General features: G+C 43.5%; 1 protein-coding gene across 1 annotated transcript in view; it reads left to right on the top strand.

Moving 5' to 3' along the window:
• Positions 1–14,661, top strand: part of MSH3 (mutS homolog 3) — a 90,948-nt gene that overhangs the window by 3,634 nt on the left and 72,653 nt on the right. The window contains exons 4-8 of the mRNA XM_084225980.1: positions 1,825–2,037; positions 3,360–3,476; positions 4,232–4,351; positions 4,871–5,014; positions 6,009–6,175. Coding sequence (XP_084082106.1) covers positions 1,825–2,037; positions 3,360–3,476; positions 4,232–4,351; positions 4,871–5,014; positions 6,009–6,175 — 761 coding nt within the window. The remainder of the gene's footprint in view (positions 1–1,824; positions 2,038–3,359; positions 3,477–4,231; positions 4,352–4,870; positions 5,015–6,008; positions 6,176–14,661) is intronic.

Raw genomic sequence — 14,661 nt, 5'->3', positions numbered from 1 at the left:
GATGATATGTATGGTGCAAGTCAAGAGACTTCAATGGAATAATAAATAATATTTTGCTTCTCCTTTACTTATGGGTGTAGTTAACATTAGTTAATTGGGGGGATTTGGGGGTCAGCTGCTCAGGTCCTAGAATGCATCCCATGGCTGCTGTGGTGGCTGCTCTTTAGTGGAGCTCTCCGTCTGGCTTTTTGAGGGAAGGAACTTATATGAAAAGCTGATGTTAACCTTCCCTGTCTGAGGGCTGTGGCCTTTAACTGGGGGGGGTCTGCTTTGTGTGGGTGTGGGGTCCAAATGCTGAAGTGAGCAGCTTGTGGCAAGATAATTCTGTGGTGGTAAGGGATTGAGGTTATGAGGATGTGGTCAGTTGGAGAACCCAGAAATTTGATTTTTCTTGCCTTCCTTGGAAGGGGTCCTTTTAGCTGTTTGTGTCTTGCTTTTTACTTGGTAACCTTCCTCCAACTGGTAACTTAGACCATCTCAACAAGTCAGCTTTTGTGTTTGTTTCTACTCCTTTTGCCTGGTTTCATGCTCTTTTTAACATGGTCTGTCATGACACTTTCCTGTAAAATGAGACAAGGTCACCCTGTTTGGCTGGCACAAACCTTGGACCAAAGAGTGCTGAGTCTGTGAGCTGAGGATTTTGCAGCAGAGACATCTGAGCTCCTGAGGCCACCCAAGTTCTGGGTGCAGGGCAGCTTTGTCTGAGCTGTGCTGGGTTTTCTTGCTTAGTGTTTGTGTGCAGTTGTGGGGATTTGGCAGTTACAGCTGCAAAGTGCTGTTTTTCCCCACTTGCTCTCTGACTGCACACTTTGTACATTCCCATGACACAAAGTATATATGATTTAAGCCATCTCTGGTTTTTTGTTTTGTTTTGTTTTTTCCTGAATTACCATTGCTGCTAAACAGTCTGTTCACTTTATTTCTTGTGATCTGAATGGGACCCTTGGTAGAAATGTTATTTTATTTGTTTGCAGATGCAGAATTTATAGTACAACCTGACTGTGTTTTGAATAGTCATATGCTTAAAAAAATTCTGGAGGGTGTTGTATTTGTATTTTTTTTAACCAGTATTATCTGTACTTGATCTTGTGGTGTGAGGAGGAATTTTGCTGTAAGTGAAAGACTTTTCAGCATTTTTCTCTGCACTTCTGAAGCTGTCACTCTGCTGACAATACAGAGCAGCACAGCGTGGTAGAGCTGAAGTTGCTTGGCAAGAATAGGCTACATAATGTCATTGCAACTGATAAACTGCAGACAGAGTGAGCTCAAAGCATTTCACATTTAAGGTTTTCGAAACTGTAGTGCTGATTTTCTGTGTTTAAGTTGTTCTGAGAGGTTTGCTGCTCTTATGGAGGAAGACTGGGGAAGGAGTTTTGGTGGCTGAGACAGGGAACTGAGACTCAAGTTGGTTTATTTCTTGGTTTTCTGTGGATTTTTGGAACATCATTATTCTCTTCATGCTGGATTTTCTCACCTGTAAACTGGAGCAGTAATTCATCCTTATTTCAGTGTATGGCCTGTTTAGACTGCCCAGTCTCTGCAGCCTGCATTGTCTTGGTCTGTGCTTTGAGAGCCTATGATACAATAAGGTTCTGATTTCCCCTCAGGTGTCTGAGGACTAACTAACTTTGACTTTCATGACTTTTTAATTTCTTTTCATTCCAAATATACTGTGTTCTGTATATCCTGCTGCAGTAATAGTGCTGCAGCTTGGGGACTCTTCATTGCAAGAGCAATATTTAGCTCTGTGGTCAGTGCAAACCAAGGAGGGGGCAATTGATTTGTTTGATTCCTAATTTCCACTTTTCCATCTTTTATTTACAGGAGCAGTTACAATGTAATCTTAGTCAGTTTTCTGCGTCTCTTAAGTCCTATGAAAATTCTCAAAATTCTTCAGAGACAAATCTTAATAAGAGAACCAAAAGCATTTACACTCCCCTAGAACTCCAGTTCATAGAAATGAAGAAAAAGTATAAAGACACTGTTTTGTGTGTGGAATGTGGATACAAATACCGGTTCTTTGGAGACGATGCAGAGGTAATATTTTCCAGGATTATGGAAAGATACTTGGATTATGCTGGTGTCATCCTAGGTCTGGAAGGGAGACTTCTTTGGGGGCATAAGGGGGTATTTTGTTTTGTTTTGTTTTGAAATCAGGATGAAAAATCTCTGTGTGCTGAAATTCAAGACTATCCATTATGCACACTTTTTTTTTTTTGCTAAAATGGCATTTATTATTTTGTAATCACGTGGTAGTGCTTGCTGTCTTGTATATTGAGAATTTAAGGTGAGTTCCCAGTCAGAGTTTTGTTAGAGTTAAAGTTGAAAATCTTTCTGAGGTGAATTGTATATCATGGCTCAGAACTCTACTATAATATAAATATAATACATAACTGTAATGTATGACATTAGGAACCTTTCAGATTGAAAGGCAGTGGAGCAAGTGGTGTTAGAAAAGATGAATATAGCAGGTGTAGCCTGGGTGCAGAGAGCATCCCGAATGCATGCCTGGCCGTGACACCTACACATGGCAGATCTGTAGGAACTGGAAAGGACTATATGACAAACACAAATGTTAAAGTGTTCATAAATGTTTCATCATGCTTTTTCTTATGATCTGTCCCAAAGTCGTTGCTACCAACCTTTGTTTGGTGCTATTTTCACACTTGAGACCAGTGAGAAATGTTGCTTGGTTACTGGGAATTCATTTTCCCCATCATATTTGTGCTGTGTAATTTGTCTGCTCATTTGCTGGTGTACTTACAGCCCAGAAATAGAAATATGCAGTTCACATAGACAGGTCAGTGTTTGCCTGCAGGTCCTGGCTAGCACCCCATCCTCTGCTCAGTGAGCACCTGGGGCAAAAAGACCAGACAAATCACACATGATATTGTCACATTTTAGTAAATGTTGTTACTCTTTTTTATTAAGTATTTCATTTCCACTGCTGTTCAATATTGATTTTTCAGTATTTTAGTTGATTGGCCAGGTTCGTCCCATCTTTATGATCACAAACTAAATACTTCCATTCCTGCTGCGTTTCTAGTGGTGTGAAAATCGTTTGACCTTTTGCTGAGCTGTGTTTCAGACCCTGTGTGTGCAGTGTGGGTGGTTTACCTCACAGTGGTAAAGATCAAGGTGCAACCTTAAAACCTGACACCTGCAGCCTGTGATAGTGAATCCCCTGTTTATGGCAATGCTGGGACAGGGAGGTGGAGGGGCCCCTCCCGGCTTTCTCCTGGAATGTTTTCCCTTTGTCACCGAGCTTTTAATTGTAGTTGTGCATCACTGTTGTCATAGAGATAAGCTCCTTACCTTCTTAAATTACTTTGTGACCCGTTGGCTGACTCTTGTTGCAGATTGCAGCTAAGGAGCTGAACATTTACTGTCACCTGGATCACAACTTCATGACTGCCAGCATCCCCAGCCACCGGCTCTTCGTCCACGTGCGCCGCCTCGTAGCCAAGGGACACAAGGTTACCCCTGACTCCTGCTAATTGAGTACACACCAGCCCTGAGAGAACTTGCACTGCTTGTACCTGCCCCTGGTTTCAGCTGAGAAGTGGGCAGCTCGTTATCCCTGGTTCCTGCAGTAGAAATGGCCAACTTCCCTTTGTTTCAGTTTCTCTGTCCTGGGGGTGTCATGAGCCATTAGCAGATTCGGAGAAGTCTCTTCATTTTTTCAGGAACAGTTCCAGAACAATTATTTTTCTCAGTGTTTTTGTATCAAGTTTTTGCATTTAATAAGGAGAAATGTATATATCCTCTCTCTGTTTTGTTATTCCTCACATCCTTGTTTTTCTTATCCCAGCCGACTGTTTTTTTCTCTGTTCCTTCCTGTTCTGCATCCCAGTAATTCTGTGGCTTTCTGGTGATAGCCTCTTTTTCTGCTTCCATTTCCAAGAAAAGGACTTGTTGATTCTAAATTGGATGCAAGCAACCATTCTCTAATAAGCAGTGACGTCCAGCTAAATTGTTTCAAAATAGGACGAAAAGCACAGGTACAGAAGTTGAGAGGGCAGTCAGGAGTAGGAAAAGGGTCAGGAAAAGCACTGCCTTATAATCTCATTAGTAGGATTGATGTGAGAGCCCTTTCTGTTAATCATGTATTCCAGCTTGAATTATGCATTTGTTGTTTGCACATCTTAAAAGATTACCAAATATACAGAATAATAAAAATAATAATTTATTGCCAGGTATTTAACTTTGTTTCTTGTTTGCCTGCCTGCAGGTTGGAGTAATAAAACAAATGGAAACTGCAGCACTGAAAGCTGCTGGAGAAAATAAAAGCTCTCTCTTCAGCCGTAAGCTGACTGCCCTCTACACTAAGTCTACACTTATTGGAGAAGATATCCTTTTCAAATAAACTTGGTTTCAGACTAACCTTTGGGAGGCCTTGATTCTAGTGTTATCACCAGGATGGAACATAGGCAGCTAGTGGCTGACATAAGAGTGGCAGCAGGAAATAAAGTTCCTTTAATTTTGTGTTGTGGTAAAACATCTTGCTGTCTTTACAGACAGTTCTCCTCAGGGCTGTAGGTTTGTTGTGTTTACTGCAGTTGCTTTTTGAAGTCATGGAGTAGACTTACCAAATCTGCAGTGTCCTGCAGGTCTTGCCTAAAAAATGTTAAAATAAGAGAGAAACAGCTTTTAAGCAATGAATTTAATTTATTTTCTTCCATTTTTTGTTTTGCTCTATACTATCCTGTCCACCTCATGTTTTTAATTTAATTTCTCAAACAAACTTAATAGACACCAGGAGCTAAAAAGATTGTTTGATAAATGCCTGAGAGTGCAAGACTTAGGTCTGGAAAGACCTGTGAACAGCCCACCCAAATCTGTGTAGTATTTTTTTGAACATTTGTCACATGTGAACCCTTTGTTGAAGCTGGATGAATCTGTAGATGTTGAAGAGGTAACAGCAGATGTCCCTGATAGCTACCTCCTCTGCATCTGTGAAAATGGGGACCCCCCGAAGGACAGGAAGAAAGGTGACATTGTTACAGGCATTATGGTAAGTTAGTTTCTCAGGAGTCAGTATTTTAGGGTCTCTGTGTGGTTGTTTTGTTGTGCATTTTGGTTTTTTTTCCTGGGGAGGCAGGTGGCTACCTTGTTAAATTCATGACTGTTCTGTCTTCCAGATTTTATTTTGCAGGGGATTAGGAATTGCCTTTTTTTTTTTCTTTTTTTTTTTTTTTTCAAAAAAGAGGCACTTTAGCTAAGATATCTGTGTGTGAACTGGGATGGCTTTGTATTTGAAAACTTCAAAGGTACGGAGTGGATAGTTGAACATTTATCAAACTGGTTTTGCTCCTGTTTCACTTGAAAACATATTAGTATTTTAACCAAATACATTAGGAAAATCATTTGTTCAGATGCTTTATGAATTTCAATGTTTAAACATATTCCAAAGCTTGTGAGCACTTTCTTCCTCTACAAAATACCATTCTTTAGAGGAAGAGACTTTAGAGGATTTTTTACCAGTTATACTTCAGATTTGTATTGGTGAAGATTAAACCCAGTTCTGGTTAACCAGCAAAACACAGTGATAACTGAAGCCCAGTCAGCTGGTAATGAATTAATTAAAAAGTGTCTTGATTGTGTCTCTGCTTGAATGTCATACTGCTGCTGGGAGAGAACAAGAGAAGCAAGCATTCAAATTCCAGTTCAAATTACATGTGCATTTCATAGACTTCAGTTAGTAGATTTGTCTGGAATTAAATATTGAACAGTGATGGACTGATAACAGCAAAAGCACATTTACATCTGTAAGGTATTGTTGCCACTTCCCAAGACAAAGTTGTGTTAGTGTTTTGAGGTTATTGTTGTGTCATGGATTTGGAAAAAAGCACATTCACGTTTTTGGATCTGCCACTTGCACTGTGTGTCGGGTGCTGTATAATTTTACACCATTGATTTTCTTTCTGGTCAACAGTTTGAGCCACTGAAGCAGTCCCTGAAAATGTGAATATCCACTGGGTATCTGTGTGTACATTTTTGTTTGGCAGGCAATCCAGCCAACTACAGGAGAAGTGATTTTTGACAGTTTTCGGGACGGTGCTTCCCGCTCGGAGCTGGAGAGTCGGGTTCTGCGCCTGCAGCCAGTGGAGATAATTCTTCCATCTAGGCTGTCAGAGCCATCTGAAAAGCTCATCCACAGTATAACCTCCATGAGGTGAGTTCTGTGGGGTTCTCTTTCCCATAGCCAGCGGTGGAGCTGAGATCCAGGAGCAGGTATGGATCTCTAGTTCTGTCATTGCCCTTTCCAGAGTGGCTGCAGTTTGCTGCTGGGTTCAGAACTTCCCAAATCCCTCCGAGTTCTGGGCACTTGCTCCTGAATTGTGTTTAGACTGAAGTTCATGGTTTCTGACTCTGGCCTGTGAAAGATTTGTGCACTTAAACATTGTCATTGTCAGGGTCCTGTTACCACACTCCTGATCACAGGATCTGCTGGAATAATTTCCAAGCTCAGTCACTTACCTCTCAGATATAAAAGAGGTGCTATGTGGCTTTTTTTCCCCATTTGTCATAGTTTTGAGGTCTCTAAAAGACTTGAGACTTCCTTTTCTATTACTGTAGGTGTAGAAAACCTTTGCAACTGGTATTTGATCCTGTTTGTCCTTTTACACCATCTTGGACTGGGGTACAGACCTGGAAGTATTGTGACTGATCATCCCTTTGCTTTGAGTTCTCTTGGCATGTTTCTAGAGGAAATTTGTTACCTGTTTTCTGTATCACTTTTTCTGTGCAGTGAAGCCAGAGTAGGATCTAACTTTTTGGGTGATAGGTGAAAGATGAAGCAGTGTTCTGAACAGAGGGGATGAAATCCTGCAGATGCAATTTTTTTTGGAGGAAATTTCAGTTTTTCACCTTTTTCTTTTTAAGCATGCAGTTTGGGGCTGTAGAGAGCTGGTTTAGAGCTTGGCATTTCAGTTTTGAATGAAATAGTCATTTTGGTGTGAATTTGGGAGAGTGGTTGTGTGGGTTTTTTTTTTTTCTTTTTTTTTTTTTTTTGGTGGTTTTTTTCATTGTGCACAGTTAGAGAATGCTAATGAGTGACTTTTCATTTTTATGGAGACAAAAAATGCTACCCATTAGCTGATTTTGTGAACAGGGATTAGTTTGTAGTTTTTTCGCCTTTCTGGTAATTTGCTAGGCAGCTTTCCAGCCCAAATGCCCTTAATTACATGAGAGTGACAAAAATAGAGTACATTATTGCCATACACCTCAGTAGCCCTTATTTTAAAAACAATTCTTCATGGATTTTTTCTCATACCAGAGATTAAACCACTAGAGGGCCCTGAAGTATTTCATAGTAATTTAAGTGATTTCAATATGCTGCTTCCTTGTGCTTTTAATTAGGTTTGTTTTTGTCCAGCAGTTATTTCATTTTAGTGCATACTGAGATGTCTGTAGTATTCAGGTTTGGTTATTGGCCCAGTATCTGGTGATTTCATCTTTTAGCAGCTCTTTTCTAAAACCTGTTGTTGAAAATCTTCCATGAGCTGTAAAAAGTTTATTTTCCATAATTTTTTTAAAGACCTTTCTAACTAAAACAGTTGGAACCAGATCTTGTGGTTCAAGAAGGGTCTTCATCTCTTTGTGTTTTAGGGATGCAGCAGAAAACATTGGGATGATGAAAACAGGGTAGGGATGGGAGAGAAAAATAGTGTCAGGAGACTAGAGTTTGGAGAGGTTGGGAGGAGAGAGGAGAGAAGAGAGAAAGGGGAAGAGAAGAGAGGAGAGAAGAGGGCAGGGGAAGAGAAGAGAAGAGAAGAGAAGAGAAGAGAAGAGAAGAGAAGAGAAGAGATGAGATCTTTCTAGTCCCCCAGTGTAGTGTAAAAATTGCAGCTGGGGTGATTTGGTGCTGGATGTTGTGTAGTAGAGCTTGGCACTGAGTGAGGAAGGTGATGTGGCCAGCACAAAGACTGTGCTTATGGTTACCAAAAGAATGACATTAAGTCTTGAGCTAAGGTAAAGCACTGCAGCTTTGTGAGAGCAGCTCTAAGTTGGTTCAGTGCCCCTTTACACTTACAAGAGTTGAAAGTCTGTGCTTCCCTTCAATTTCTGTGAGGGTGTTTTTTTTTTCATTCTTTGCTATTCTAGGGCAGACTAGAAAATACTATTCAAGCACAGTGAGCTGGGGCCAGTGAAGAGCCTTCCCTCAAAAGCTAAGCTTATGTTAAAAGTAGGTGACAAAAAGTGGTTCAAGACAAACTGTTCTGGTGAGTAGTGTGCTGTTCCCAAATGGTTAGTAACATCTGCTTGCAAGTGCTGACCCGCCTGGAGCAAAATCTTGTCGTGGTTTTAATTTCCTTCTTTCTAGAAAGCAGAGAAAGTGTCTTGCCTGCAGAAAATAGTTTTATTTTTTTTCCTAAGACCACAGTGTTTTGTACTCCCAGGTCTTTCTAGTCAAGGGTCAGCACCCACCCTCAGCATGTTGGCTGCTTTAAAACCTAGCCTGTAATGGTCTCCTGACATTGTCTTTGAGGCTCCTTTGGGATATTTTTGCTCCTCCCATGTGGCCCCTTCCTTGTTTTGTTGAAAAATTCAGTGCATCTTCGGAGTGCTCCGTTGTTTCTCTTTTTTCCATTTGCCCTTTTTTTGCAGTGTTTCATTCTGTAGCATTCTTGGACACCATGTGGAAACAGACTGCTCACAAGTGGCTTTAACCCACAGCGTTTCCCCCAGGTCTGCACTGTTGGGTTTAGGCTGCAGGTGATCTGCAGCTTGTTGCCCATAATAACCCCAAGGTTCTGAATATGGGGCTCAGGTTTCTGCTGTCTCCTGAGTGCTGCAGTAGTCTTTGGCTTGGAGCTGGTTCCCTGGAATTCCCCTCCCTTTCAAACCCATTGAGAACTAAACCTCATCCTCCCTCTCCAGGCATGGTGGGATCCCTCGAGTAGCTGAACCTCCATCATTATGTTCAACACAAGCCTTTTTAATTTGAGTTTCAGGACCTCTGCAAATATAATTTCTAGCTCCTTCTGCTAAGTGCAGTGCTAATAGCCCTCTGGTTTAGCAGTGGCCTTTGCTTTTAACTGTATTGGGTGAGGTCTCTGCAGGTTTGTTCCTCTCCAGTTTCTGTCATGGTCTCTTAGAGTGAGCTGTAGTGGATTTATTACATTTGGTCAATGGTGCTGTTCAGTGCTAATTGCTCTCATGGACAGAGTTATGGATTTATGTCATCAGTCAAGTAGAAACTCAGCTGGAATGAACTCTGACTTATAACTGTGTGCAAAGCACTTTTAATTTTGTGGTCTTTATATGTGACTGCTGGTCGCTCAGATCAGAGGATGCATTCATGTAGTTAATGGTGAGGATTTTTTTTTTTTTTTTTGTGAAGGTCATGCTCATTTATTTACATAGCTCAGCTCCTGAGGTTTGTAGGTGAGCAAGCACAGGAAGGGTTGTAGTGGCAAAAACAAGACCCCAAAGGGTTACAGTGAGAGTAAACAGCATTGCACAGTAAGTGGTGAAACATAGGAGTGGAGAGTGTCTAAAGGGCTGGTGATCATAAAAAGCAGTGGTTTTATGGTTTGTATAGCTTGTAATGTTCCCATGGATTTTTAAGTGAAGGGCAAGCTGTGACAACCATCTTGAGAATTTTGTGTCAATGGAAGCTGCAAGCAGTTAAATTTGCAGCAGGGAAGAAAAAAGGCAACTGAAGTGCAAAACCAGCACGTGAGCTGTTTTCTGTAAATACAAACCCCAAAAGCAGCAGTGAACAGATGTTTACTGACCAGAGAGGTGTTTTGCACTGCTGAGAGTCCAGCCCATGGCCTGTGCAGCCAGAGGTGGTCATGTCAGAGTTCTCCCCTTTTGAATGGAGAGGGGAACAAATTCCACCACAGTGTTCTCACCTCTTGCAGTGGCCTGGAAGAGTTGCTGGATGGTGTTTTTTGGCAGTTTGATCCTGTCTCAGTCAGGACATGCTGCTGTTCTCAATACTGGCATTCATTATTTCCTGTGGCATTGCAGGTGAGGGAAGCCTGGGGCTTGCATCTTGTTTGGGAAATGGCTGAAGAGTGAAGTGTATTTATTCACCACACCTGCCTGACTGCCCCTCACAGTTTGGGATGTCCTCCAGGTGGAATTACTGTCTGTCCCCCATGCACGAGGAGTTGGTGCTGCAGGGGCACCAAGAGGCAGTTGCAAAGCCCTGTGTCCAAATGCAGAATGCAGTGTGCTGTTCTTACCCTAGATGATAAATTAGATTAAAAATATTAGCACTGCTCTTTACAGCAACAGCTGGTCTTTGCAGGCCCTGCCTTGCCCAGCCCTTGTGTTTTTGTAAACTTCCCCCCAGGCCAAAGCTCTGATGAGCTTCCCCAGACTCACACCTGGCTCAAAGGTGCATTATTTCTCCCATGGCTGCAAAGCATGGAAAACATGCTGTGTTCAGCAGCTGCATTTGTGGCATTATTGCACTGATTAGTAATATTCTTGCGTGTGGACTTTTTTTTCCTCTCCTCCATTTGAGGTAGAAATTATTAAATGAAGAACAATTAAGTCTTGAGCCTTGATGCTTGTCCAGTTTCTTGGTATCAAGAAGTTAACTTTTACACAGGGAAAAAACAGAAATAAACAGAAGCCGGAAAAATAAAACTTTAAAGCCTTTGTTAGCATGTTTTGGCAACTGTTTGATTTATTATTACAGGACAGATTAGAAACTGTAGGAGGGTTTTTTTTTTGTCTTCTCTGCTTGTTTCTTGTTTTTACTTTCAGTATATATTCATATACTGTGATTTTTCACATATTCAAATGGAAAATGAGTCTTAAGCTCTTAAAACTGGCATGCAAGTTTAAATCTTTTTTAGCAGTCTATGAATATTGACATATTTGTTGAAGTCCTAGTGTTTTGTTTTAACAAGGACTGCTTTTCATAATTTATTCAGCTTTGAAGCTGACTTGGGACATAACTCCTTCCCTGTGAAACAGTGGCATTGTGGATACCTTAGCTGCGTAAACTTCTCAAACATTACTTCTTCCCCCATTTCCACATTGCCAGGAGTTAGATATTGCCAGGAGCTAGAAATTCAGCAGTTTTAATCCAGGCAGTGATGCCAATGAGACACTGTGGGAGAGAGGAAAGCTGAGGCTGTCTGCACGTTTGACATGCAGGTAGCAGTGATAGGGAGTGAGGAGAGTAAAGCTCTTGTAGTCTTGGTTCCCAGCCCCTCCTGAGCTGGGGAAGAGGGAAAGGCCATTAATTTATTTATTTTTAATAAATCCAGAATGTACTTGTTTTCTTAATTTTGAGGAGAATGAAACTGAGGTGGGTTTTTAAGTGCCATCAGTCTGCTGAACTGCAGAAAGGAACAAGATCTATCTTTTGGGCTGTCTTTAGCAGTTTAATTCCATGCTTCACTCAGAAGGTTTGTCTCTTTTAACAGATGTTCTTTCCTATGTACAGCAGAGGTAAGAGGCTTTTGGAAAATTAGACTCCTGAGGAGTGGGCTTTAGGCATGGACTCTTCATCAGGGAGTTTGGGATAGTACATTTGGGATAGTACAAATGACTGTTAGATGTTCAAAATTCACGTGAATATTTTCTGGGTTCTCAGTAGAGAATCTGGAATCACTACTATTGTAGTTAACTCTGTATTGCTTAGCAGCACAGTAATTTTTAAAGCAAGATTTTGTGTAAGATACTTGCTTTCAGCTTATGTGAAAGACTTTCTACAGAGGGAGATTGGTGTACTTAAAAATGTTTCCTAGCAAATATATTTGAGTGTATTCCTGTTTTTTGTTGTGCCTGTCTGGCTGGCTTCTGTCAGGTGGAGGTAGCTGTTTGCCCCTCCATCCCTCCTGCCTGGTGTTTTACAGCTATGCTCCTGCTTTCTGGAGTCTTGGCCACCTCCTCCTGCCTCTGCCCTTCTCTTTATGTGTCTGGGTGTCCCTGTCCCCATTCCCAGCCATATTCCAGGCATTCCTGGCAGCCTGGCACTATCCTGCTCCTGCAGCCCCCTCTGCAGAGCTGAGGCTGGACCTTGGGGATGGTGCTAGTGACCCCTCCAACCTGCCTCATCTGTCACATGCCCTGGGCACTGCAGGGGTATGGGAAGGAAGGATGACTTTCCTGGACAGCCACCTGCCCTCTCACTGCATGCCTTCCTTGCTTTGTGGCAGTGCATATTCCTTTTTACTGAACAGCTCTTGTCAGGGCTTGAGGAGGAACCAGGAGAGCACTGTGAAGAGCAAATGGTGTTCAGGTAATCATAGAAGCCATGGGCTGGAAGGGCTTTTATTGATCATCCAGACCAGCCCCCTGCTGCAGGTGGCTCAGAGCCCTGTCCAGCCTGGCCTTGAATGTCTCCAGGGATGGGGCACCCACCTTCCCCTGGGCAGCCTGTGCCAGGGCCTCACCACCCTCATGGCAAAATACTCCTTCCACATATCCAGTCTGCATCTGCTCTCTTTGAGTTTAAAAGCATCACCCCTTGCCATGTCTCAACAGACCTACTGAAAATTCTGTCCCCATCTTCCTTATGGGCCCCCTGTAAGCATTGGAAGGCCGCCCCGAGCTCGGCCCGAAGCTTCTCCCGCCCGGGGGAGCGACGGCAGCCGTGCCGGCCCGTGCTGCCGGCAGAGCCGCTCCGTCCCTCCGCCCGTCCCGGAGCCTCCTCCGGCCCGGCTGCGGCAGCTCCGGCTCCTTCCCGGGCCGGCCCGGGGCTGGGGCGGCTCTGCGGGTGGGCTCTGCCTGAGGGGCAGAGGGGCAGAACCGCCTGCCCTGCTGCCCGCGCTGGGCTGGGCCGCCACGGGGCTCTGGGCTCTGGGCTCTGGGCCAGCACGGGGCTCTGGGCTCGGGGCTGGGCCGCCACGGGGCTCTGCGCTCTGGGCTCTGGGCCCAGCACGGGGCTCGGGGCTCTGGGCTGGACCGGAACGGGGCTCTGGGCTGGGCCCGCATGGGGCTCTAGGCTGAGCCCGCACGGGGCTCTGGGCTCTGGGCTGGGCCCGCATGGGGCTCTGGGCTCTGGGCTGGGCTCAGCACGGGGCTCTGGGCTGGGCTCAGCCCAGCACGGGGCTCTGGGCTCTGGGCTCTGGGCTCAGCCCAGCACGGGGCTCTGGGCTCTGGGCTCAGCCCAGCACAGGTTTTGGGGTCCCAGCTGTGCTCCACAGCACCCCAGGGCTCCTCCCAGGGCTGCTTCCAGTGCTCAGCCTGTGCTGGATCCAGCCTTGACTCAGGGGCAGGTCATTGATATCCAGTGATGTCTGCTGGGACTCAGCCTTTGACCACTGCCTCTGGATGTGCACAGCTAGCTGATTCCTGATTCCTGATTCCTGACCAGTCCATCCATCAAACCCATTCCTAGGGCAGTGCTGTTTTTTTTTTTTTTGTTGCTAGACAAGCAAACAAAAAAAAAACCCCAAAACACCAGAAAACAAACTACAACAAGAAAAGAACCATGCACAAAAGGCCTCAAAACTAAAACCAAGGGGAAAAAAAAACCCCAAAAAATCCCCACAAACCCAAAAGAAAAATTATAATCATTTGAGAGAAAGGGAGCTAGGAAGAGGGGATAAAAGCCTTTAATTAAGGGAAACAGTTGTGTAGATGTCAGAAACCCTTATTTAGATTATTAATTCATTTCTGAAGCTAGTTTAATTGTCTGAAAAGATAGCACATGAATTTGCATCTTGAAGTGGAGAAGTTAAGCCTCATCATAAAACATCCAATGTATATTGCCAATACAGTGCCCTTGTTATTCCTGATGGGTTTGAGAAAAACCCAGCTTGGTTTGTGTCTGAAAGGTAACACTGGGATTGGTGCTTTGAGTTAATCTAGGTGGAAACAGCAGTGAGAAATTACATGTGGCCCAAGTTTTGGACGCAGCCAGCGTCAGAGCGCAGACCTGAGCTGGCACCAGAATCTGAATGCCAGTGCCCTTGGGCTGCCTAAGCAAGGAAATGCTTTCATAAATATCATCACATGCACTTGTCATTAACTCCAAGTAAGTTCTATTTTGGAATGGTTGTTTTGGAATCTGCTGTTCAGTACTCAAAGCCATAGTGTAATTTTTGAGCCATGGCAGAGGGGAAGCCATGCACTCTATCAATTAATCATCCTGTGGTATATAATTAGCACACTGTCAGACGTTACTAATTGCAGAGTAACACATTTGGTTTTTAATGTGCTGAGGAAAGGAGCCCCAGGATGGAGTTTCAGCAGCAGCTTTGGAGTGCTGCTGGTGCGTTAAGGAGTTGTGTTCCCACAACCCCTTTTTATCTGACCGTGGCAAAAGGTTTTGTGGCACCATAGAGAGCTACCCGCAGACACCAAGAAACCTCTTTCTTTTAACAAAATCCTTTTTTCTGTTTGTTTTTTAAAGAAAGAGAACTTGTCCTGAGTGTGGCCACGTTAAGAGGTACGTTTGGAGCTGCCTGTTGAGAGAGGACTGAGCAGGACCTGAAGTCCCTCTGCTGCAGCCCAGGCACAGGAAAGATTTCAGAAACATGAAGGAATTAATGTGTATTGAGAGGGATGTGTTTTCAGATACTTCTGGCTCATCACTGGCCTTGAGCAGAATCTAGACTAGTGCCCTTCATGTTTGGCTGGGTAAAAGGAATTCTTGGGATTCTGTTGGGAATAGTCTTTATAGGCAGATTATGCCAACAACTTCTTGTGTTTTGAAACAACTACATACAACTTCAAGTTTAA

This window comes from Fringilla coelebs (assembly GCF_963513975.1).
Source record: "Fringilla coelebs genome assembly, chromosome: Z".
Lineage (NCBI taxonomy): Eukaryota > Metazoa > Chordata > Aves > Passeriformes > Fringillidae > Fringilla > Fringilla coelebs.
This window is presented reverse-complemented; position numbering and strand designations above follow the sequence as displayed.